The following is a 25375-nucleotide window of genomic DNA, read 5'->3' on the forward strand; positions in this document are numbered from 1 at the left end:
TCTCCATAGAGGTCCTATTCTTATCTTTAAATTTCAGAAATGAAATTGAACTCTGAAGAAGAAGGTTTAATATCTCTTCCTGTACGGATTATTAATAACTGCATGTGGTACTTTTGGGTTCCCATCATTTCTCAGTCCACACTAACTACTTGGCCTCAAGTGATATCCTACAGGAATGAGCTACACTGTCACATTTGCTGTGAAAAAATAGTTGGTTTTGAGATTTCTACATGTTATATCTCCTTACACTTGCACATAAAAACAAGGAGAAATTTCCTGGTATATCATTCCTGAATCTTGTATTATTCTACATCTTTCATCTTCTTTTTTCCTCTTTTCTAAAACATCCAGTCCAAATTTTACCAATTTATCTCATACAGGAGATTCCATTTTCCTGGTCTCCCTTCTCTATCTTTCTTCCTAGAGCTGCCATTCACATCAGGCTGGACATGTCCCTCTTGAACCACCTCTAAGAGGGAAAAGAGTTTCTAAGACTTTTCCAGGATTATTACAAACATTAGGAAGATCCAAGCACCTTTACAGAAAGTATTAGAACTGTTATATAACAATTGGCTCCTACAAGAGACATGACATTTTATAAACTAAAGACATACTTGCAGATGTGGGTCAATCTCGAATATGGTCTCTCCTCTTCGCATGTCTGTTATCAGCCAGGGGCCTCCAGCTCTACAGAGAAAGACAGGTAATGAACCAAACAAGCCTTTTAATTAGAACTTTCCAGCAGGGTCCTCAGAGTGGACCTGTACTGCAAGGAAGCACAAGATAAGGGTTTAAAATCAGCATAGAAACCCCTTTATGTGGTGTATACATCCCACAGCATGCATTTGCCCTTTACATTTTCCAAATAAATAAATAATAAAAGCCCTCCATGACCTAGCAGTTAATCTGCTCAGTGCCTGGCACCACCCAGACGTGCACAGCAGTCAGGACTGACACAGGCTGTTATCCCCTGAGCAGGCCCCCTTGCTCACACAAGACTGGGTTTTAATCTTACAGGAAACGAACTGGGACTGAGAAGCCTGAGTCAAAGAAAGATGGGCAAGGCATGGAGTCAAGATTTATTCCTCTATTACATATCTAAGAATAGAGCAGAGCCCCAGTGGGACTGCACTTTTTGCCAAGATTGGCAGTCACGTTCAGTACCACAAAGAGCTTATTGCTCTGATAAATACCATCAAACAGACATTTTGCTCAGTTGGTACTTCATGACCAAGTACTCAGATGGTTCAGGGAAATCTTTGTTATCATTAGCAATAAAAGTTGGAAGGCTCAAGGTGTTTCCCAACAAAGGTGATAGAAAACAGATTACTGTGAAGATGAAATACTCAGAGACTTCACTTTGGGTCATAGTGCAGCCAGACTGCAGAAGTCAGCCTTAGATCGTGCTTTTCATTTGAAGTAAAAACTGAAGTCTTTTGGAACTGCCATAAAAAACTTCATTTTTTTTCATGAGATGCTTTGTTATTGCAGTCAAAAGCCCCCTCCTCTGGCCTAGTTTGTGTTAGTCTCCTAAAACACTTAAGAGTGGGAGCAAAAAAAGTTAATATTTTACAGGTTTTCAGATGCATGGATAGCCACTCGTTTTTTCACATCACTTTGGAAGTTGTGAATTATTAACTGCAGGGGTGTGACCTTCCACAGTTCCTCACTGGGGTGCAAGAGACTTTTACCCCAGTTCCACATCAATGGCTTAGTAGCTTGCAGCTTTGCCTTCAAATCATACACATTTGGGTCTCATTCTTTCCTTGGAAAGGTGCTTATACCACAGCATAAAAGCCAAAAACCAACATGAGAACAGACTGAGGAGAGGTGCTGTATCTGTATTGACTTAGAGGAGCTAAGGGAGCTGCAGGCAGTGTTTATTTTCTCAGGGACCCAGAAACAAAGCTTGCAGCTGGACAAATTCACTCTTCTCTAGGGCATTTGCATGAATTATCTGCACTTGTGCCTAAAAGGGAAAAGTTCAAGTTAAAAAAGTTCAGCTCTTCCAAACAATCAATCAATTCAAGGCTATTGTGACACTAGAGTGTACTATTGTGCCTAGAAACAAATATTCAGAACTATTTTGCTTTAAAAAGTAAGTCTTTTGAGTTACAATCACATGGCAATAACTTCCACTGAATTTTAAAATGTTTAAGCAAAATACCTGCAAGCCAAAAAGATTTAGCTGCACCCTGGCAGCAAACAAAGCATCAACATATAATTTACCATTTAAAACTCATCTCTTCCTCAACCCAACATCATCTTTATTATTTCTCCCATGGCAAAACAATGAACTTCACTTTCATGAATGCTCTTCCTGCTGCAAACTGGCCCACCAAGAGTGGGCCAAGTTTGAGAGTGACTTTCTCACTTTCAGACAGTACTTCCAGATAGTTTTGTAAGCCAGACCCTCTCCTTCCTTTCTTTGAACTAAACAGCAAGGTCACTAGTAACAGTTATCCCCAGGAAGAACCAATGAGAAAACCCTGCAGGCACAAGAGGAAGGAAATTAAGCTTTCAAGATCTCATTCTCTTTCACCCTGAACATGTGGACTTCCACATGCATTAATTTGCCATCTAAGTGTCTGTGCCTGAGAACAGATTTGCAATGAATCCCCATCTCTTGCTACAGCACAGATTAAATAAGTTCCATCAGCAAGTTAAAGATTGTTAATAAAAATAAACAATTGATTTTTTCACTATAGAAATACTCCCCTATATGGGCTATGTGCCCACTTACACTGGGACAGTCCGAAGCAGTTCCAGAATCCCTTGACCATTCCACTGCTGAGCTGCATGCAGTTCCTCAGTGCAAACCCCAACAATCTGTAATAAATAACAACAGACATACTAAACTGGGTGGGAACCATGAAAGAACTGTGGAGAAAATGTGCCACGTGGTAGTGGATCAAACAGTGCACATACAGAGAAGCACCATTTCTTTACTGTAATCAGATACACCAGGACAAATGGAGCCTGAGACAACAGTGGGATGCCACAAGACCTTGTTCTCTCTCTCTCTACACTTACCATGTGAAGTGCCCTGATCATGTAACATTTAATCTTGTACAGAGTATGTGAATTTAACAAATGAAGAGGGTCTGGTGACAAACCAGGGTTTATACACTAGCCTGCTTGACTTTTCAATCAAGTCCACACAGACAGGACAGAGCAAAACAGGTTAGGATCTGAGCACATACAAACACTGCTCTGTCAACTGATTGCCAGGGGCAAATGCAATACTGCACAAGCAATCTCAACCAGGCAAGGGACTTGCTGCCACATGGGATTGCTTTGGTGCTCATAAAATCCTTGACCAACTCAGTTTGCTGACTGGTTACATCTTACCCAGCACCATAAAGTAAAGCTGCTTACACACCACATAATCCACTTGTCACTGCAGGCAACTGCAGACTTCTGCCTTGCTGTATAATGCAGGATGTGTTTGCTTTTCAGGATAGGAGCTGCCACACTGAGCAATACCAGATGTCTCTCTAAGAGCAGCTGAGATCAGCTGCTTCAAATGAAGAGGTGAAACACCCTTCAGCTGATAGCAAAGGCAGTTTCTTCCTGCTGTATCAACCACTGGTTTGTGTCTTTGAGCACAATGATTCACCCTGAGATGAAAAATATTTTTTGCCAAGGCCTTCTATTTTCTTCCTCAATACTCTTAAGTCTTTTCCAACAGCACTGAATTTTTCGTCAAAATCTGCTCAACTGATCTTTTATCAGAAAAGAGGAGAACTGGAAACTAAGCTCTGAAGAGCAGCAAGCAGAAGTGAAGGATGTGCCTTCTGCTGTAGGCACATAACTGCACTGATAGAGATCTACATGGAAAACTCTCATGTCAGCAAGCACCCATCTCTGCACACCCTATCTCTCCTGCCCCTTGCAGAGTTCACTTTGTCAGGATGCAGCCCTTGGAGGTGAACTTCATCCCCACCCATCTTCCAGGCTTCCTCCACAGTGTGAATCACCCCTGCCTCAGGACACCCCTCCCTGGGCCTTCACTCGCTAATTACATACAAACAGCAAGACTCTAAACAGGAAATTATTTTGTATTCATTCTTTGCTTTTTGTAATCATTTATCCTCATGGGTCAAAATAAATTCATAACAACAATCATCAAACAAAGGGGAAAACCAAGTCAACTGTATGTGTTGTGGAAGATGAGAGGCCAAGGGCCTCAGGATGCAGCAAGCTGACTGTTCTTTGATTCAAGACAGCTGGGCACTAAAGAAGAGATGAGGACTAACACAGTACTAGCTGGAGAGTCAGCCAGGGATTATCCTGCTTAGCTTGGCTCTCTGTCTCTCCTTCCAGGTCCCACAACTCACCTTACACTAATTAATCCCACACCCACCTTGTTTTTGTTGATAAAACACAGACATTTGGGCACCTCAGAAAAGCCTTGCAGAGCAGTTGTCCTGTGCAGGTTTGTTGTAACAGGACTTCCTTTTGCATGTTGCAACTACAGCCAAAGACAAATGGGAGCAACTAGAAGCTTAAATTGTAAAATACAGACACTTGCATTTTCCCACAGGATGGAAGCTTTTCCACAGAGCTTGAAGAAATCACCAGCTGGCATAAACTATGCCACTCTTCCACTAAGGTTATTAACCCAATAAGCAATTTAAAAACATCCAAAGCAGCCCCTATCTAAGAAACATCGCTGAGAAGGACTTTGGGAAAGCAAGCAAACCTGTTTGGCCACAGAAGCTCTCCATGCTGAACAGCAGAGTTAAATCACAAGGGATTTTTTTAGTGTTTCTTTTGCAAAGCAAACCCAAACCTTTCTTAAACAGTAGATCAATACAGGAAAACTCAGCCTCTAAAGAATCTTTGTGTCAGTGCTGCAAGCTACATTTCTGCCATTAAATACTGCTAAAACAGCTCCAAGTCCTGCTCCAAACTCTTCTCTTCCTGGCATTCAAACCAGTGGATCACTTACCGATACTACCATAGAATTAATTTTCATTTATCTTTACATTACCTTTTAAAACTGTTTCCCTCAACATTTTTTTTTCAATGTTCATGTTGAAACTGAAGACAGGATAAGAAATATCTGAGTTACACAGCTCAGCACAATGTTAGCTGCACTCCAGGCCCAGGAGGTGGCAGTGGGAGCCATGGTGGCTGGGCCGTACCTGCAGGAAAGTGACGACCCCAAAAGGAGTCTGCACCGGCTGCATCTGGGGGTCTTCTGTCAGCAACATGTGCTGGATTCGAGACTCACTGTTGTCCAAGGGGCTGTGCCACGACACATGGTCACCGCTGCAAAAGGTGTTTTCTGCAAGGACAAGAAACAAGAAATATTTAGTCTGTGAAGTCTGCTAGAACATTCCTTCTGTTGGCAGCTGCTCCTGACTGCTGCCAGGCAGGGACCTCCAGCCTGGGCTGGGACAGTCACTGGTGACTATTCACAGTGACTGCCCTTGGCCAGCTCTGCTGAGCCTCTGAACCACCTGAAACAGGAATGGAATCTCATTGAGTCATCTGAGTTCAACACTGATTTCAAAATTGCCCACTCTTGAGTCCTGTGGCAAAAAACACTGTCCTACTTTGATACTAAGCCCAACAGGAAATACTAGCAAATAAAATTAGCCTGTCTCTCATTTACTATTAGTCTCCTTTTTTGAGAAGGCACAGAAAGTCAGCAGGCCATACTAGATGCCCACTGCCACAGCAATTCACACTCTTAATTTGCCACAGAGAAAATATTCTCAAATTTGAATTAAACACGAATACTACCCTGCTATATTTAATAAAAATTCTGCTGCCCACCTTGTGATAGTGTAAGTCAAAATTACTCTCTCTCCCAGTTGTCTGGGCAGCTCTGGTGCAGAATTATAATTAATATGTTTCTTCTTTCTCAAACAATGAGAAAACCAATAGGCTATAAATTTCATTCTGTGTCAGAACAGACTGCATCAAAACAAGGCAGGCATTCCTTTCTTTTCCTCCCCTCCTACTTAGAAAGACAAAACCCCAGATAATCCCATGTTCCACAGCTAGTGCATGCCAGAAGGCACACCAGAACCCATCTGTCTGATGCTGCCCCATCACAGGAAAGGCTAATGCTTGCTTTCTGAGTGAACTAGAAGTAAAACAACCAGCCATGACCACATTCACAGCAATTAAAGCACACTCCATTTGCATGCAGTTCCTGGAGCATGTGTGGTAATGCTGCCTCGCTGACTGCCTTTATCTTGGGTCTTGTCCAAGCAGAGCTTTATTGTACACACAAATAAACAACCTGGAATCCACATTCTGCCCTCTGAGATAGGTGCAATGCCCCAGGGATGAACTGAGTACTGCCTGCCTGCTTCCAAAGTCAGTGGCAGGCCCTGTGCCCCTCTCCTTGACCAAGCTCATCCATGAAGGCAGTCTGGGCTGCTGTCCTTGCTGTGTCTCTTCCAAGGCCACACTTAGAACAGCAGGAGAGGAGGCCTTGCCCACTGGAAGAGGACTAGGAATTCCAGTGCAGACTGGAAAACACTGGAAAACAGTGGTTATCTGAGTTGCTGTCTGTCGAGACTGGAGCATCTCCCATGCTACAGGAGCAGGATCCAATTCAGAGAGGTGCCCTCCCTGGGCACCTGGATGGTTCTGGATCTTCACCTAACCTTCCCACATCACCTTCCAAACACATCACAACAGGACACCCCTTGAATATCTACAGGGCTAATAGATGAACGTGGCAGCGTCTGCAACAGCAAGAGAAAAACTTTTTGAATTGTCAGGAATTGCAACTCATTCCCTGTCACATTAAACACCACCAAGGAACTGGGTGCTTGCACACCCCATTGCAATAATTGTGCATCAGGACCAAATTTATTATTAATAATTCCTTTAATGACAATTTTTAGTAAAAAAATCCTTTCAGATTTTTTTTTCTCCAAGAGACGTTTTTCATCGCCACGACGACAAGCACAGACTTGTGCAAGGGCAGCAAAGGCAGGATGCTTCAAGGCAGCCCTCAGCAGCAGGCAGGTAAACTAATGAGAGCTCCTTCAGAACTGCTGTGGTTAAAAATACCTGCAGTCCTCTCCCTGATGAGGAGCTGCTGGCCCGCTCCTGCCTGTAATGTTGGGCAACTCAGTGTGTCTCCACTGGGTGTCCCCATTGGTGTGGGTTTGAACATTTGTTATATATGTCTTTTCAGATTAATTTCCTGGACAGCTCATTTGATTAAGAATTAAAATAAACTCTAACTACTATAAGGAACTTAGCCTGAAAAATGAGGCATGTAACAGAAGTGCTGTGATTAGTAAGGGAATGTTTTCCTTAGTTAAAATTAGGAAAGAAAGAAAACATAGTGAATGCAAGCTGCTTCGAAGAGTTTATCGTTGTGTACACCAAATTACATGCCTCCAGCTCTGGGACTGAAAGGACTGGTTCAAATATTACTTTACTTTTAGAGTTGAGGAAATATAAGTGGACAAATGAAAAATTATTTTTTTTTAATATCAAAATCTGATTAAAGAAATGGCCCTTAGAATGTTGCAAGGGATATCTTGCAATATTTTCCAAGTTAGACAAAAAGTGGCTGATTAATTTTTTTAAAATGATAAAAGCCTCTCAGTCACAGTTTTCAGGAATGAAACAAAGCCACAAAGAGCTTATTCTTGGGCCCTGTCTTTATACCACAACATTTTGCCCATCAAATGCTCACACAATTCTATGCTGATCGATCGCTGTGTTTCACTGTTGGTGCTGCTTCTCCTGGGAAAGCCCAGCCCGTTTAGAGCAGGTTTTCAAATGCAAATGTCTCTGCTGGAAACCCACCTGTTTATGTCCATGTGAACACTGAACACTTAGAAAATCTCCCTCTCCCTTGCATACACACGAACACCACAAAATTCACACTGACTACTCAATTAAATCACACACAAAAAAATCTGCAAATAATATGAAGCCAAATTAAAACCTGTGTGAGTTCAAGAAATTCGGAATTACACCCTGAAACCCAGTTTTCCACTTGCTGCCTTGTCCCCCATGAACAGCCTGAACTACATGACTTGTAGCCACAAAAACTAAGAAAATACAGAAACAAAGGGCTAAATAATCACTTTCTACTGCCTCATGCTGGAAACAGGGAGAGTATTCTCCCTTCCTATCTTTCACACTCACATTTTCAAAACAGGACAGGGATGAGAACACCACACAGGATAAGCCTTGTCTCCTTAGGTGACCACAGTAAAACCAACAGTCATCAGAAAAAGTTCCAGGACATGACCAGGTAATTATCAAATCCATTAAACAGGTGGCAAAGCACAGAAATTATCTAGCCATCAGTAGGAGAAATTAAAAGCAAAGGAACTAAAAGAAAATATGTTAAAAAGTTAAATTCAAAATTTTTTTAGCCTATGGATAAATCAGCAAATCCTCAAGAGTAAACTAAGGCTCTGATTTACTGCACACAAGCTGACTGCTGCTGAATACTTCTGCCTCGTGGTAAACCTGAGGTGGCTTCATGTTCCCTCCATGACAGGATGAGCTAAGGTACCCAGTGTGCCCCAGGATAAATCCATATCCTTCAGCAGTTACCATGGGAGCAGGGGATGTGTTGTAAATACACAGGCTTGCTCACGGAACCCTCTGGGACTCTTGCACCCTTCCTGCTTGGAAGGGGCACTAACTAACAAGCCTTAAACCTAGCACAGCAAGGTGACTCATCCTCACAATTTTGAAACCGGTTCTTTTCCTGCAAGTTTATGTTTTAACAAAAATCACTGACTTTTCTTTCTTACTGGTGAGGATTGCCGTTTCCATGAAATCCAACTGCTTCATAGGGAGATATTGATTTCATAAGAACTCAACAAGGAAACCATTAAAGCATTTCAATTCAAACTTACTATTTTAGTTCATAATTTATAATAGCAAATCTGAAGCCTCTCTCTAGCTCTACAAAAATAAAAACTCTCTAAATCTGCCATAGACCAGCTCTTGTACTATTCTATTATGCAAAAGCAGCAGTTATACCAGACCACTCTGTTAAGCCACCCATATTTTGAAGTCTTTAAAATGTCATTATCAATTTTCTTTTACAGCTCACATAAAGCAGGTGAGGTTCCTTCATGCAGCAACAGTCATAATTCAGCAGCACAATCTCTCCTAACTTTACTATCCAACTGCTCTGTAATGAGAACTGGAGAAATAACTCAGAGGGAACCATTCCACTGTAGACTAGTAAATTTTTTTTGTCTAACTTTGCTCATGTATTTTCTTGGAGTGAATTCTTCCTCCCTCCTTTAATTTGACTAAATGTAGCTGATGCCTAAAGAAATAAAACCAAGTCATATTCTTGGCCTTGGGATGTTTCATAAACAGTATAATGCATGCAATCTATGCTCAAGTGGTGCTACCTAGCTCTAGAGAGAAACACAGATTACTTTCCACTGTATTTTCAATTCCTTTTTTAAACCTGCCAGCTTTCCACATATGGGATCCTGCTACGAGTCCTTACTCCCTTAATTGTCACAGGGAGTAAATTGAAAAGGACAGCAAACTTAGAGAAGTACCTGGAGCTGAGAGAGAACTCCATCCTAAAGGCAGCTCCAGGCTGAAAGTGAGTCAGGGAACATCTCCAGTGAGCTGGCTACCCTGCACTCAGAGCAGATGGCAAACAGTCTTTGGGCATCTGGGAGTCCACTATCTTCTCTTGCATGTGCATTGGCAACTTAAGGAGGAAAACAAAGAACTGATGCTGTTCCACCAGCAAGAAGAGAGCAAGGCAACTTTAAGCCTTTTTCCTGTCCATGCAGACTCCTGTCCTCAGCCCCTCTGGCTCCAAGGCAGTTCAAATTGCACCACTCTGGTTAATCCACAGGCCAGAAACTTGTCCCTTCTGACATGGTCCTGCCATGTAATTCTTAAGATAAATTTTAAAATTAGAAGAACAGATTCGCAGCCTGACCATTCGTCTGTACCTCTTCTAAGACACCTCCTCCTTCCAAATGCCAGCTAAAATCAGCATCAGAAGGGTTAAACTGTGGTCAGTAAGTAGCCAGATAAATCCAGCTGGACAGTGTGCCACAGGTTAGAAGCTGATACAGCACTGAGTGGGAGAAGCCCTAAGTACACTAACTACATTTGCTTGGTGTTGGGAAAACAGCCACTCTAGACTCATATCCTTCAAGAGCATGTTTCTGTTCCTCCTGTTTCTGGGGAAAGCCAGGCCATCATTACATGGTCACTTTATTTGGGGACATGTGCAAGATGATGCTGAAACAGTCCTGCTTGTCCCCTGCAAAAGCAGGGCTACCTGGATCGTGCTCTCGGAGCAGTGATGTTGCTTAGCTATGCTTATACAATGCTTGGCAATTCTCTGCTACCTTGGTCTAAAAATAGAGGAAAAATGCAACCAAAAAACCACCCTGGTAAATCTGCATCAGCATGTGGCACTGGGGATGCTGGCACACAAACAAGATGACCACATCCCTCACAGAGCCAGACCTACATTATCCACAGTGTTCAGCAGTGTGAAAACTGGCTGCTCTAAGGGCTACAAACCTGCATTTTGACTCAGAGATCTCAGCTAAACTGCAGGCAGCAAGTCACAGATGTCAGCCTGCATAACTCAGAGAAATTGTGTATTTGAGAGCAAAGAAGGATTTTAACTCCATGACTTATGGGTGCAGGAATGTTAAAAAGGCCCCCAGTGAGTTCCTGACCAGCATGACAGTGATGCAGCCAGACATTTAAATTGAATGCAGCTTATCCAATACTTACAGAAACAACGTAATTTATTGCATTGCCATTACCCCATGCATGGTCTGTATAATTTATTATATAAATGCATTTTCTCCAACACATTTTTAATATTCAGTCTGGCTTTGTTAAAAAAAAAGTAATCTGGCAATCTGTCACAAGTAAGATTTGATGCTGTTTTTCAGTACCATTTTGCAGACCAAACAGCTAGAATTAATTGAGAGAAATTAAGGGCAAACACAGAGTCCAATGCTGAAATGCAATAGCTATATTTTTCACCAGACCTACTTAATATATTTCTAACTAGCTCAATAATAAATATAAGCATGCATGCAAAGATGTTAGTATAATAAATTGATACAAGAGCTAAAGACGAAAGTTGTGCCTAAGTATCTCAAAGTAATACTGTTATTGTAACCCATTATATGGACAAAAATTTTTAAAAAACAGACTATAAAGAAAATTACTTTATTTAGACTCACTTGCCAGCCACATTAAACTAGCATAATTAATGCTAAATTCAGTCTCAAGCTTAGTTTCCTAACCTACAAAGAACTGCACAAGTGGATTGGTACAGGGAAAAAACAATTGGGATATAATCTGTGGGGCCCACTGCCAGTTAGTTTATAATTTTGTTTTCAAGTCAAGATGAACATGTTTTAAGAATATACAAGGAATTAGCAGAATCCAAGCTGTGATATATTTGTACTATGTTTAAAAAATGCTTTTCCTCCGTTTTTCTTTTTCAGTTCAATTTTGCTGCCCCTTACCTCCTGCCTTGGAAACAGGAACTGCCCCAGCCCTGGCACTCCAAAGAGGTGCAAATTCACGCAGAGCTGCTGCCTCCTGCAGACATGCAGCATAGAGAAGATCCCTTAGGAAGAATTAAATCCCAGGAATACAATTAAACAACAGCTCCACTGCAGGGATTCAAATTGGGCTTTTAGAAACAAGGGGCCTAGATAAAAGGTTCTTTAAAAAATAGCAGGGAAAAAACCAGATTATCAGTACTGTAAGGACTGCTTGACCTCTGAGATTTGAAGACAGTTAGAAAGCAGAGAAGCATGATACAGCTTATTTTTTTAAAATAGCTCTGCAGGTTGAAAATACAAAGATTATTACTGCACAGCTCCAGGGTGTTAAGTCTGGAAAATTAACAACCCGCACAAAAGAGCCAAATCAATTTATGCAAACACATATCAACTTACTTGATCATTTAATTCTTTGAACTGAAAACCCAATGAAGAGCCCCCCACACCTTCCCAGGGTACATCACCAGCAGGGCAAGGTGATTCCTCACTTATCTGTGTTGTGCTTACAGTCATCACTACTATTGGCAGTGGGATGATGGAAAGTGTGTCTCACTGTACTGCAGCTTCCACTGATGGAGTTACAAATACTGCTTTTCTTCTCACAGAGTAGATCCCAGGCACCCAGATGCCTTCTCCCACCCTGCAGAGTGCAGCATTATAGGAAAAAAAAATTTAAATGCTATTGTATAGTAACCAATTTGGTTCTGAGCCTCTTCTACCCCTTCTGTTTTCCAAGACATTTCTTTCCATCCCTTACAGATCTGCATATCTGGCTTGCTCCTTCTTCCTGCCCCATGCTACGTGTGTATACAATTTCCATGACTGCAAACTTTGGGAATTTCTCAGCAGGCTCCCAGCAAGTGACTCCAGTGCCCAGGGCACACTCCCACCCTCTGCAAGTGGTGGGCCCCCTGTCCTCTCCCTGACTCCATACAGCCTGCACCACCAGCCACCTCCTCCCACACTTCCTCCCCACAACTTCATTCAGCTCTGTTCCCCTCAGGCTTCTGCAGCCCTTTCCCTGACTCCATACAGCCTGCACCACCAGCCACCTCCTCCCACACTTCCTCTCCTCCCCGCAACTTCATTCAGCTCTGTTCCCTTCAGGCTTCTGCAGCCCTCACAATCAGCAGAACCAGGAGCTGGCACATGTTTGGTGTCCCCTTTGTATAAGCACTGTCCAGGGCAGGTTGCATCTCTCACCCTGCTTTTGCAACAACACAGTGATTTATCTGCATGGCTCCCTCCTCCAGAAAGGGGAAGCTGGAAGAAGGCATGGCAGCATGAAACGACTTAGCTGGAATTGTTGAGTATGGCAGAAAAAGAAAATGAACACAGATGTGAGTTGTTCCTTCTCAGTCCCCCAGAAGTTTGCTGCTCCAAGCTCTTGCTCCTCTACACCCCATCACTCAGACCCATCACCCTTGGGTACTGCAGGGTTGGGGTGCTTTCACCTCCCCCAGTCTTCCTTTTACTTTCTCCATCCTCCTGTGATGTGCTTGCTGAATTCTGACCTCCAGGTCAGGCAAGAGACCCTTCCACCCCTGCCCAGCTGCGCTGCTAGCAGTTTTCTGCATCCTTCACCTGAAGGAGATGCATTTTGCAGCACCCCTTTAAGGGATGGCAGTTACATCGTCAAAAGCTTCAAAAAGTAAATAGCCTCAGGATGGGGTGGAGGCCCAGGAGCCAGAAAGGATGTTATACAGCAGGATCTCCTGTCAGATAAGAACTCAGCTCAAAACAGGTATTTAATGACAGTTTATTTACACATCATGTGGCCCCACATGACCAGTCTGAAAGATACTTGCCTGCCATTTAAAAACTTTATCCTGCGTTCCAGCACAGGAAAGCCAGAATGTTTTACAGTTACCTGAATGCTTCCCAGCCAGCTGCAACTAGAACAAAGACTGGTACCCACAGCACCTGGCAACCTTTAAATGTCCTCAGTGAGGGAATAGAACTGCAGCAGGTGAGAAAAACTTTTTTCCTTGTTGGACCTCCTACATACCTGCACGTGTGCAGGCCACTGAGAAGGGAGGATACCTAGATGGACCCATGAGCACCATAAGTTGTACAGTCACTTGTGATCTTCCCCTAGATATGCATCTATAAGACATTTCTGTTGAAGAGATTTCAAGGAGCTTGAAGGGGAAGCAAAGGCAGGATCTGCCTCTGAAGAACCCAAAGAACATACAAGCAGCTTCCTAGAATAGCCTTCACAGCACAGACATCTGACAGAGAGACTCTTAGCCAGCCCCAGGGTATCTGTTTTAGCAAAATTATTTAAGAAACAGCAAGAAAGGGGAGATGGTCTGTGAGAAAACATCCACAAAGTTATCACATTATAACCCTTTCAGAAAAAGGTTCTAATTACTCAGGCATTAGTTCTGGGACTTGTAATGGACAAGAGGGCAGAGGTCTTCAAGAGAGCACTGTGTCATTTTTCTTAGTGGTTGATTATTTTCCCTTAAATTTTCAGGAATTTAAAGCTTGCACAGGCCAAACTTTTGTTTTACTTTGGCAAAGCAGGAGGCCAAAGGGCAGGAAACAGAAAAACTTTGCATTCACACATACTTGCATAAAATAGTTACCATTGAGCTCTACCAACCTATTACAGCACTGCAAGAGAAACACACTTATTCTGTTCCAATAATTGTATTTATGGTTCAAATGCAAAATGGACAGCCTGTTTATGGAGCATTGTTTGAAACACCATCCCAAGTGTTCTGAAAAGACTCCTTTAAGCCCTAATTTTAAATCAAAAAGCACAAGGGTCCACTTCCCTCAGGTTCTGGGCTGCCCACAACCTCTGCATATACTCTCCCAGTTTCTCTTTCCCACCAAGAACAAAACACTTCCCCTGCTGTGCCCATTTGCTGCCTCCTGGCTGAGCGGGCTGCTGCAAAGGATCTTTGGCTCTGAGGCTGTCAGAAGACGGTCTGTAATGAGCTCTGCACACTGCCACTCTCACAGGCAGAGTGGGTTAGTCAGAAAGCACAGTTTGAGCACTGCTCGCTGCACAGATCTTCAATAGAATGTGTAAGAAGGTGGATATGTAACAGTGAACCCAACTTCCAGCTCTGCAGTTCGTCTGCAGTTACTCTACTCTGCAGTTTCATCTAACATGGGCTTGGCAGCTGTCAAGGGAAAACACAGTCCTTTTCAGAAGGCTACTCAGTACGTGTAACCTTCAAACTCTCCTCTGTGCATCCCAAACAATTGCACACAGGCAGTGAGAGAGGATGCTCTTGCGACTGCAGAACAATCCCTCTGTGTTGTTGCTTTCAGCTCCTCTATAGGAGGAGGCAATACTGTTCTCTGCAGAAGCTTTTAACTGCTAAAGCAGTTGCTTCCGTTTCCCAGGAAAGGCTGGGTGGGACAAAGACCTTATATATGAGAGGCCAAAGGACTTCACACCAGCAGGAGGGGGAGTTTTCTGCCTTCCCCATACTGTTTCTTTTGTCCTGCATTCCTCCTTCAGTACAGGGGACAGAGCCTTTATCCAAGGCAGGGCTCAGCAGCTTCTCCCCTGCTTCCTTTATTCCAGGGTTAAGAGATATTCTCCCTCACAGAGCTTGCTGGTCTCCAACATGGTGGCTCCTCCTCACTCTCCTACAGTGGGGAGGCTCTGGGTAGGATGGAAGAAAAGGCTTCCTGCAGAGAGCTCGGCTCCCCTCCACTTTGGGCAGAAAACAGCCAGATCAGTCCTGATCTTGAACTGCAGCCACTCTGGATAAACACCTGCTCAGGGCCAGCATCCAGGCGTCCCTGGGCATGGGGCCTGCTGGCTGTCCCTCTGCCACTTGGGCTGCTGCAGCAGCCCTGCACAGAGATGCGTCACACAGCTTCCTCCAGGTCTCTGTGCCAGCTTCTTCCCTCCCTCTCCCAATAGCAGCCCACCTGCAATATGAATGCTAAAGTAACTTGGGCATTTCTAAGTATAACCATGCATCAAAGTTACAAGTCTTGGCACTGTGTCCATCTCTGACCCTTTGGGAGCAGCATCAGGGCACATGGACTGATGTAAAACACAGAGAGAAGACAAATTTCCCACCCCCTTTCTTTTTTCCTTTTTTTTTTTTTTTTTAAATGAACCAACTGAATGACCTGTACTGAACAGCTGAAAAACAACAAGCCAAGTTCAGTTCCCAGGCAGGAACAGGACATGAGTTGACAGAATTAAAAGGGACAGCATCAGTTGAAATCTCGCCAACTCAAACTGGGCCTAAACCTACTTTATCTAAATTGCAGTAGCAGCTACAAACAAGCCTTCTCTTTCAGGCAGCACTGAGATCCCTCACTTACTGCCTGGAAATACTATGTAATCAGTAAAGCAGTCTAGGGGAAGACAGCTTTCCTTCTATTTCAACAAAGTCTTTTATAAGCAACAAAGGCTTTCTGTGCCTTTGCTCCTGGCAAAGTCTCTCCGTGCCTTAGTGTGAACCTATCCTTTGGGGCTGGAGAAGGTCAGAGACCTGTTCCCAGCCAAGAACTAGAAGTTGGAGAGACAACACTGGCTTCCACAGCAAGACACAGGAAATAAGCATGAATCCAGACAAACTGCAGGAGAGGAAAAAAGCCCAAACTGTGGGAGATTAGGGAGGTAGAGGAGAAAAGACTTTATGTTGTATAACTAGCTTAATGACACCATAAGACACAGACTTTTCATCTTCCAAGTAAAATAATAGTACAGGCGTCCTTGGAAACTCCTGGGGTTCCAGTCATGCTTTCCTACTGCTGTACTTCTGACTGGGAGGAGCCTCATGCCCAGCCCTGCTTCAGAGCACCCATGCTAATGAAGCAAAAGGCAATGTCGCTCAGCAGTGGTGCTGGTCCCTTCCTCTCATCATGAGTTCCTGGGAAATCATCCTGCACTTCTCAAACCTGGCCAAAGGGCTGCAGAGGCTTTTCTGTGCTGCAGCTGAATTAAATGTATGGGGAAGAGATTCTGTAGTGCAGCCCAAGGTCCCAGCAAGTCACAAAGGCCAGAAAGATGCTACTCACTAAAACCATAAGAATGAGCAAAAATAATGGCCAGCTTATCCCATCAGTGGCTGATAAAGTGACAGTGCTCCAAGGCAAAAAGCAGGGCTGAGTCTGGCACTGGGGTGCCTCCAGTATCACAAAGGGGCAGCACCTTTCCTGCTGAAAACAGGAAGAGAAGTGAAGTCAATGTAATCACACAAAATCTAAGGCCATGCAACTCCATTTGTGCTGCCAGGAAGAACACACCACACACACGGTGCCATTTGCAGCTATGTCTCTGCTCTATGCCCTCTCCCAGTTTACCACCCACACCTGAAACCACTCTGGATCAAGAGAGGACTCACAGAGAGGAAGGACAGGCCACCAGCTGCATGCCAGTTCACAGCCAGGGAAACTCAGCCATGGCCAAGGCCACTGCAAAGCTGCTTTCCAAGGACTGGCAAGCTTGTACCTCTGCAGCCACCCACAGAAGAGAGCTGGGTCTATCCCTGCCTCACAAGTGAGGAAAAAAGCATTGGACTCTGGAGGTCCCAAAATTAGAGTCATACAAACTGACATAATACTAAGCTTTGCAAGCCTGCAGAAGGCACCTACATTACTAAGGGAACCCAGATCTACAACAGGGAGTAAAAAGGGCCAGGTCTATCTGCAGCCAGCACTTCACTGCAATGCCTTTCATGACAATTTACAAGAGTTACATCTGGCAGTTCTGTTGCCAACAACATCAGCAGTGCCATCCAGCTCCAGAGGAAGCCAGCTACAGGTTAGGGACCAAAGCACGAGCTTGACAGCTGCCTGTCGTGCCCAGCTCATCAGCCAACCACTCCGCACGCCAGCAACCGGTTTGTTTTGTCAGCCAGCACATCATTTGGTACCACTCACAGCACGTACGTCCCAGCTGGAAGCTAGGGGATGTGACAAGGCTGGCTTAGGAGATGGGGGGAGGGATGTGAAGTACTGGGGAGGTGAGCTCAAAGGCAGCAGTATGGGGAGAAGGGGATTTATTGCAGCAATGCAGGACACTGCACAAAAATGCAAAGGCCCAGGCTCGATCTGAGCTGCTGCTCACAGAACAGCTTGTTTTATGGGAAACATCTAAGAGGAATTAGGCTAAAACCCAACCAATTTCTCATGGACCGCTGAATAACTATCAGATGATGAGAGCTTTTGGCCACGACAAACTCGGGTTAAATTGGAACCAGTGACTTAATGTTTCCATACCCCTTTGCAGAATAAAGGCACGCAGCCCCTGCACACTTGGTTGAGTGTCCTGTTCACCTACAGCAATTTACTGTGCTACAATTTCAGCATTCACGCAGCAGAGTTCACTGCATAACAGGTTCTGTTGAATAGAAATTGATGTTGATTTATACTTCTTTGTAGAGCTAAAAAACACAGTTAATCTCCATACAATTTTAATCTAAAATCCTGGAATACTAGAGAGGAGACAGGCCAGCTCTACACTGGAAACGGGTCAATATTATAAACAGATGATAGAAAATATATATTTTCCAGAACCATAGCAACCAGAAGAGAATAATAAATTGGCCTGGGGTTGGGAAGAAAAAGATAAGGGTACAGTCAGGGAAAAATGTGTATGAATTACTGGCACATTTTATTTGGCTTTAGTCATCCTCCTGGGAAGAAATAAACAGCTTTACAAACAAGCCAGAGAAGCTTCATTTGTATTCGAGGAAGCAAGGAGTTTGTTTTAGGTTTAGAGTTTGGTTGCTTGTTTTGGTTTTTTCCTTTTTACACACAGAAACTGGCCTGTGTCAAGAATGTTTGAAAACATGTTGGCAAGGAAAGAGTCACAGAGGGTACAACTCTGAAGCTTTCTGCACCCCAGGAGATGTGAAGCCGAGGCCTGGTGGTTATGGCAGGACAGCAGGTGCCAAGGGACCTGCTGGCTAATGGCTGCAGGTCTGTGACCCCCATCAGATCCCCTAATCCCACTGAGCCCCACTTTCAGTGTAAGAGTTACAGTGCCCGTCAAACACAAAGAACCTCCATGACTCAGACTAAACTAACTTGATTTAGGTGAAAACTGCTGAATAAGAAGAGTGCATCTACACCTGCAGCCTTTGCAACTTCCATAATCAATCCCTTGTTTAACCGAAGGTGAAACTGCAGCATAGAGAGACGGCATAACGGCCCCAAACTGAGGTACTGGGACATCATGCACATGGCAGGAATGGTGTGTGTGCCCTTCTTTAAACTAGACACAAGCTGTCATAAAGTAATTTCTACCTGATGAAAGACATGTCAGAAATTACTAAGGAAGGCTACATGTACCTCATTTTGGGCGTGCTTTTCAGCCTGGCTGCCAAAGGCTTTTGCAGCTGTGCTGCCTTGGGCACTTCCATGCAGCAGAACAATCCTCCTTTCCAGAGGAGACTTTGGGAAATTGGCCCATGGACTTGAATCATGGCAGAGGACAGAAGCTCACAGATACTAAGTTCCTACAGGTTTCACAGAAATAACAGATATATTTAATATCTTTTTACCTGAAAAGGGGATCCTTCACCATGACAGTGCAGAGGTGTTTGTGGGGAAAAAAACACAAACCAAACCAGCTATAGTTAGTTTGGCTGTTGTTTTGACATGTTGTTATCAACATGTATAACTTGTCATGTACCTACTGGAATTGGTTCTGTCCAATCCACTTTTCAGAAGTAATAAGTTTTCTAAGGAATAATTCATATAAGTTCCTTCTGAACTACTCAGATGAAATTTATATTAAATTGCCACTGAAAAATTGAACCTTGCATCCTTACTTACTTTGCCTGCACATTTTGTTATTACTATTTTGCAGTACCCAGGATGCAAACAGCTTCCTATTACTGACTAGTCAAAAGTCTAATATTAAAGTTCAACTTTTCAATTAGTTGAGACATCAAACTCACATTTAAATATCTTCCAGTGCACTAGTCATCAGGAGACTAAGAGAAAAGATAAATTATGTATTTATGGAATAAAAAAAAATACATTTAGAAGACCTGAAAAGAATATTTAGTCATTCAAGACATATTTATAATAATAAATGAGACTAAGAAGGCTCCCACTCTGCCCTTGCCTAAAGGAAGGATAAACTCTGCCTGAAAAATATCCATAAAGAACAGTTTGATTTATTCTCAATGATATGCAGCAATAGGGAATCTGCCACTATCCAAATGTGTCACTGCACTTGCCATTCAGAAGTTCTCCTAATGACAAACCCTAAGCCTTTTTTACAGAAATTTTAGTAGTTAAATTACAGAATTTTTAGTCTCTCCTGTCCCCAGTAGGTACATGCAAAATGTATTTATTACTTTATTCCTTACAGCAACCTTTTACATATTTGAAGACTGTTCTCATATCTTCCATTTTCTCCTCCCTAGCCTAAACAAATGGAGCTTTTGATCATTCCTTCACAGGTCATATTTTCTGGACCTCTGGATCATTCTTACTGCTCTCCTCCAGTCTCCCTCCAACTGAGATGCATCTGGCTTGAAGCTTTTTGCCCAAAATGAAATACAATGTTCTCCCTCTCCCTTGCAGTGTAGGACCCAATCATATGCAATACACAGAACACTTCTATTTATACATCAGAATAATTTCACTTTTATCTGTCAGCATGAAGAGTGTGTTGGTTTAGGTATAGGTCATTGTTAATAGTAACTCCAAATAGTTTTCTTCTCCTTTCAGAACTGCTGCTTTCCCCCAACCGATTGCACTGGATTATTCCTGTGTCAGGAGAAGACCTTGGACCTGGATAAGCTTTCTGTAGGAAGAGCGTTTCTTCCTTTTCATTTGAATTGAAGTATAAATTTGTTCTACCATGAGATATTTGCAGTACACCCATGAACCATGACAAGCTAAGGTCGCGGAATTGTGCAAAGTTTCCTTTTCAAGGTTTGAAGGTTTGGGGATTTTTTAAAACTAACAGAGTTGGAATTTGTGGTCATGGTCAAACATGATAAAATTAAGAACAGATAAAGCCACAAATAAAACTTTTTGAAACTTGAAAGCTTGCTGTTGTTTGAAGGAGGGTAAGTACTGCTCTTTAATCAAAAGCACCAAGCGTTTGTTACGGTGAGCAGAGAAGCCAAGGCTGAAAGAGATCTGAAATTCAATGCAGAAGATTGCTTTTCTAAAGCACTGCCACAGTGCAAGAGAGAGAGAAACAAAGCAATGCAACATTCATTTGCCTAGAAGTGTTTGTTAGAAAAATACATCACTTGCAATGAGACATGCTTTGCAACTGCAATACACAGGAATAATATTTAAGACAGCAGTAGCTGCTAGGTGAATATTTAACTCAGTCATCACCACCTGAAAATGCTCAGGCTCAGCAGGAGTATGACTACACCTTACTCTCCCCCAGCTTGAACTGGACTCAGCAGCACACCTCGATGATAACTAAAAAGTTAGCTTTTATCAAGAGACAAAAATTTAGCTCTTAGTACAGCTTTCAGAGTAAACAATTTTCTGACATGTGAAAGCGCTTGGAGCCTATCCAAAAAGTTTCTGCTGATTTTATTATTTTTCTTGCTTCTTGTTCACGGTGGATTCATAAGCTTTACTTCAGTTGTTTCAGTTCATCGAATGTTTTTAAGGCTACTTTGGAGTATTAAAGAGACACCATAGTTTGTTTTGTTTTTTTTAAACAACTGAAGAGGATGACATTAAAGAACATGAGTTAAACAACACTTAGAGTTAACTTTAGAGTTAAACAACACTTACCAGAGTTTCATTTGACAAATGCTCTAAGCACTACAGTCAGAAAGAACTTGAGCAAAAAGAAACCTTTCATCATGTAAAACAATGCTGTCATGCCACAGCCTGCTTCATGCCCAATGGGCTTCAGAAGAACTAACCCTTCAAACACTTCACAGTTTTAAAGTTTCAACATCAGAATAGAGAAGTCCTGTAAAAAAAAGGAAAAAACAATGGCAGAAACTCACTTGGCTCTGCAGAGTGAGAATGTCAAATTGGGGGAAACTCTACCAGACAGAAAAGAAAGTAACACTGCTGAGGACTGGGTGCCTGATTACCCAGGAGTGACATAAGGAAGAGCACAGGAACCGCTCTGGATACTGCCATTCTGAGACAAGACAGCTCAAGGGAATACAACAAAATAAAGCAGGACACGTCAGATGTAGCAGGAGTACTGGAGACTCTTCGGAGCAATGGAGTGAGAGATCTTTGACTAAATTAGAAAATTACTGCATCTAGCTGTGGTCAACTGGCATTGCCCTGAAAGATCAAGAAGAAACATGATAAAATAGGCCCCATTACAAGTCTTACTTTTAAATGCATCATCTTGGCAGGATTAATGTGATGTCTATTATTAACCAGACGATTTTAGCCTGAGAAAATTTTTTTCTAAAAGAGACATGTGATAATCAAATTTGTACTAAAATAAAACTAGAGCTTTTTCCCTTGTTGCAACAGCATACAGATTTGTTTTATGCAAGGCAAGGAATGGCTGGTAACAGTCGGTGACAACACACAGCTGCTTGCTGAAGAGCATAAAGCAGCATGAAAAAAACGCCCAAAATCCAACACTTCTGTAATATTTTAAGAGGCTGTTGCAGGTCTCTTGTCCAGCCTCCATATTTGAAGTGCAGCCATCCCCAGTGCTAGATCAGGATCAACTTAGCAGTGTTGAGCTAAATCCTGAACCTTTCCAGGAATGGCGTTCCAGCATCTCTCTTATAAACCATTCCCTGTCCTTTGCCACTCTCCTTGTGAGCAAGTTTTCCTTGAAGCTTTTCCAGGGCCTCCCATACTGCAATTCAGAGCTGTAGCCCTTTGATGTACTATCTAGGGCTTGACCCCACAATCTTGTAACTACCGTCCCTACAGCTGTAGGCTCCAATTAGATCACCCTGCACATTCTTTTCCCAGGCTAAACTGGCCCTGCTCCCTCCAGCTCTCCTCATGGCTCACATGCCCTAGAACCCTGACCACCTTGAATACTCTCCAGTTTTTCAGTATCTCTTAAAGGCCCAAAACAGGACACAATATTTTAAGCAAGCCCTTCCCAGTGCCATGCCAAAGAGGTAATAACTTCCCTCTGTCTGCTGTTCATACTTTTCCTAAGGTAACCCAGCATGTGGTTTGCCCATTGTATGATAAGCATGGTATTGGCTCACACCCAATTACACAGTCAAAGAAAGAAGTCAATTTATGATTTATACACTGTTGTTTTTCATAAGGCAAATTGAAAACTAAACACCCAGAGGCTAGAATCTATCAGCATGGATGAATTTCAGTGTGCCTTTAAAGAGTCATGGTGGATATAAAGTAAAAACCAGCATGGATAAGCAGAAGATAACACTGGAGGGTGGTTCATGCCAGATTGATAAGCATGGGCACAGCCACTCTTTTCATTCTAAGAACAGTTATTTGGCTTTGAGGTCAAAAAGATGGGACTGCATTTTTACAGGAACCAAACAAGGGAAGTCTCTGCCTGACTGCCAGGTTAGTTACCAAGAAGTTTTCTCTTAAGTACCCTTCCAAATCCCATTTCACTCCACAGACCTCCTCTCACCCATGAAAAGACAGTGACACACAAGCAGCTGCCTGGACTAGGAAATTTGAAATATTCCAAAGGGGACGTAAAATATTCAGTATAAGTTTACACATAACACGTACATTACTTTGTATCTAAGAGGGAGACTTGAGACTCAGATGTTTTCTTCAGACCCTGCAACCACTGCATAGAAAATGTGAGTATGAATTCATCACTGCATGCTCAGTACCAAAAAGCTGCTGTGCAATACAGTTTAGGCAGGATGGGAATCTCAAACAATGTAAAAAATAATGACAGTCTCATAGATTTAGACGCTTAACAGTTGTAAAAATCAAGACAGAGAAGTGAGACAAATTTTGGATGGTAACTGTGGAAGACAGCTACACAGCAAAGGTTACAAAAACACAACCAATAATCTGGGCTGGCACTGAACTATGTCTACCAATATCCAGAAAAATACCCACAAGATTGGCACTTCCTCAGATTTGTTACAGAGGTTAGCAGAGCAATCCTGTGCTTACCCAAACCTTTTCCCTTTGAGAGTCAACCAGCCGACTGAAAACCATCAGCAGAATCAGAAGTTACTGAGCAATTTATGAACTAGTTCAGCAGGTACCAAATGCTACAAATTCAATAATCATCGATTTAGAAGGTGCTTTACCTGTAAAGGACCTCAAATTAGGTTAAAAAATGTTCTTTAAATATTTTCATTCAGTTCTTGTGATGCTGGAAAGTGCCTTTCAAGTACATTAGCCATCAGCCACTCCACAGGTTTTGATGTGCTGGCACTAAAACATTCACTCTACTGATGTAAATGAAACTATGAAAGAACAGTGCAAGAGGATGGTTTGTAGGTACCCTGGTTCCCAGTTTTCTGGCAATTCTCCACCAGCAGTAATGGTATACAACTGTTAATTCCTTGGCCCTCCCAGCCTTAGCATTCCTTACAACTTTTACATTTTCACATCTCAACAACACCATGTTCACATGCATTGCTACTGCTTGGCTGAAGGACCACTGGAAGGGATTTGCCTGTGATGGAGCTCCAATGTTTTTGGAAGTTCTGCTGAGAAGTGAGACCTCATCAGACGGCTGTTCCTCAGCCATTTAGGATAAGCAAATGTGTTTTTCTTGCTGAGAGAAGATGCTGGACATGGCACTCAGCACCATAGTTTAGTTAATGAAGAGATGTTAGATCACAGGTTGGACTTGATCTCAAATGTCTTTTCTAACCTAGTTCATTCTGTGCTTCTGCAATTCTGTGAATCCAACTATGCAGGAAAGAGTCACTGGGCAGACTTCCTATAGTTACTGACTCCTATGTAACTTCAGATTTTCAATACTCAGGATTTGCAGTAACCTTTACAACAACTGGTTTTGTCCCTTCAGGCCGGCCTGGAGGAAGGAACACACTCTTTTGGGTTCCCACGCAAAAACAATTCCCAAGATGTGACTGAGTGCTGATGAGACAAGTGTCACACCCTGTACCAGATGTGGCCCTTCAGAAGCAGAGCAGGAAAAAGCAAGGCTGTGCATTAACCCTGTGGTACCTGACTGGAAGACGTATCTGGCCAAGCCTTGCATCAGCTCTGCTGGCCAGGTGGGTGGTGCCGACTCCCCCGTCTCTCTCTTCAGTCGGAATGTCAGCTCAAACCCGAAACCACTCGGTCCATCTGTTCCTGTAAACCTGGAGGCAATGAAAAATAAAAAGTCATTACTCACTTCTTGTAACCAGAGCAGGATCTAAGATTAGGACCATGGAAAAAGGAGGAGTGTTCTCCTCACAGAACCAGCCATCCAGGGAGTGGAATCTGGATGTGCAGTGGATCCTGTGTTCTGTAACCACACGTGCAGGTCTACCTAACTGACTGATACAGGACAGTGGCAGCCTCACAAAAGCAAAGTTGTACCTTGGACAACCAGCATCCCTATAGTGTTTTATTAGTTTCACATATCAGTTAGTAAGGAAAAAAAAGAAATATTTCTTAAAGGGAGAAATAAAAATGCTTCAAAGTGGATCATTTTCAAGAACTGATTCCAGGAAAAAGCATAAACCAGAAACTGAAACACATTATGAATGGGTCAGTTTTAAGAAAGATCAAAGTTAACAAAAAGCCTTCGAGCTGATGTTTCACAGCTAAATTTTTTGGAAAGTAAGATGGCTCCCTATTGAATTTCCTCCTTTCAAGGCATGTTCTGAAACAACACAGCTTTATTTCTACTATGAAATGAGCTAGAGTTCAGTGGGCTTTTTTTTTTTAACCTCTTGGATCTCTGCTTCCCAAAAATAACTGTTTAAAGAAGACCACACATGCTTTACATTGATCCATATGAAAATTGC

The 25375-nt window shown here is 42.8% G+C and overlaps 1 protein-coding gene across 3 annotated transcripts in view; it reads right to left on the reverse strand.

The window, feature by feature from the left end:
- SUFU (SUFU negative regulator of hedgehog signaling) overlaps positions 1-25375 on the reverse strand; it is a 90900-nt gene that overhangs the window by 40426 nt on the left and 25099 nt on the right. For all 3 annotated transcript variants that reach the window (XM_041461353.1, XM_041461352.1, XM_041461351.1), the window contains exons 3-6: positions 24585-24721; positions 5151-5293; positions 2744-2829; positions 615-687 (exon numbers count right to left, since the gene is read on the reverse strand). In XM_041461353.1, the coding sequence (XP_041317287.1) occupies positions 615-687; positions 2744-2829; positions 5151-5293; positions 24585-24721 (439 nt within the window). The remainder of the gene's footprint in view (positions 1-614; positions 688-2743; positions 2830-5150; positions 5294-24584; positions 24722-25375) is intronic.

This window comes from Pyrgilauda ruficollis, unplaced genomic scaffold (genome assembly GCF_017590135.1).
Source record: "Pyrgilauda ruficollis isolate IOZ18807 unplaced genomic scaffold, ASM1759013v1 scaffold15, whole genome shotgun sequence".
Taxonomy (NCBI): domain Eukaryota; kingdom Metazoa; phylum Chordata; class Aves; order Passeriformes; family Passeridae; genus Pyrgilauda; species Pyrgilauda ruficollis.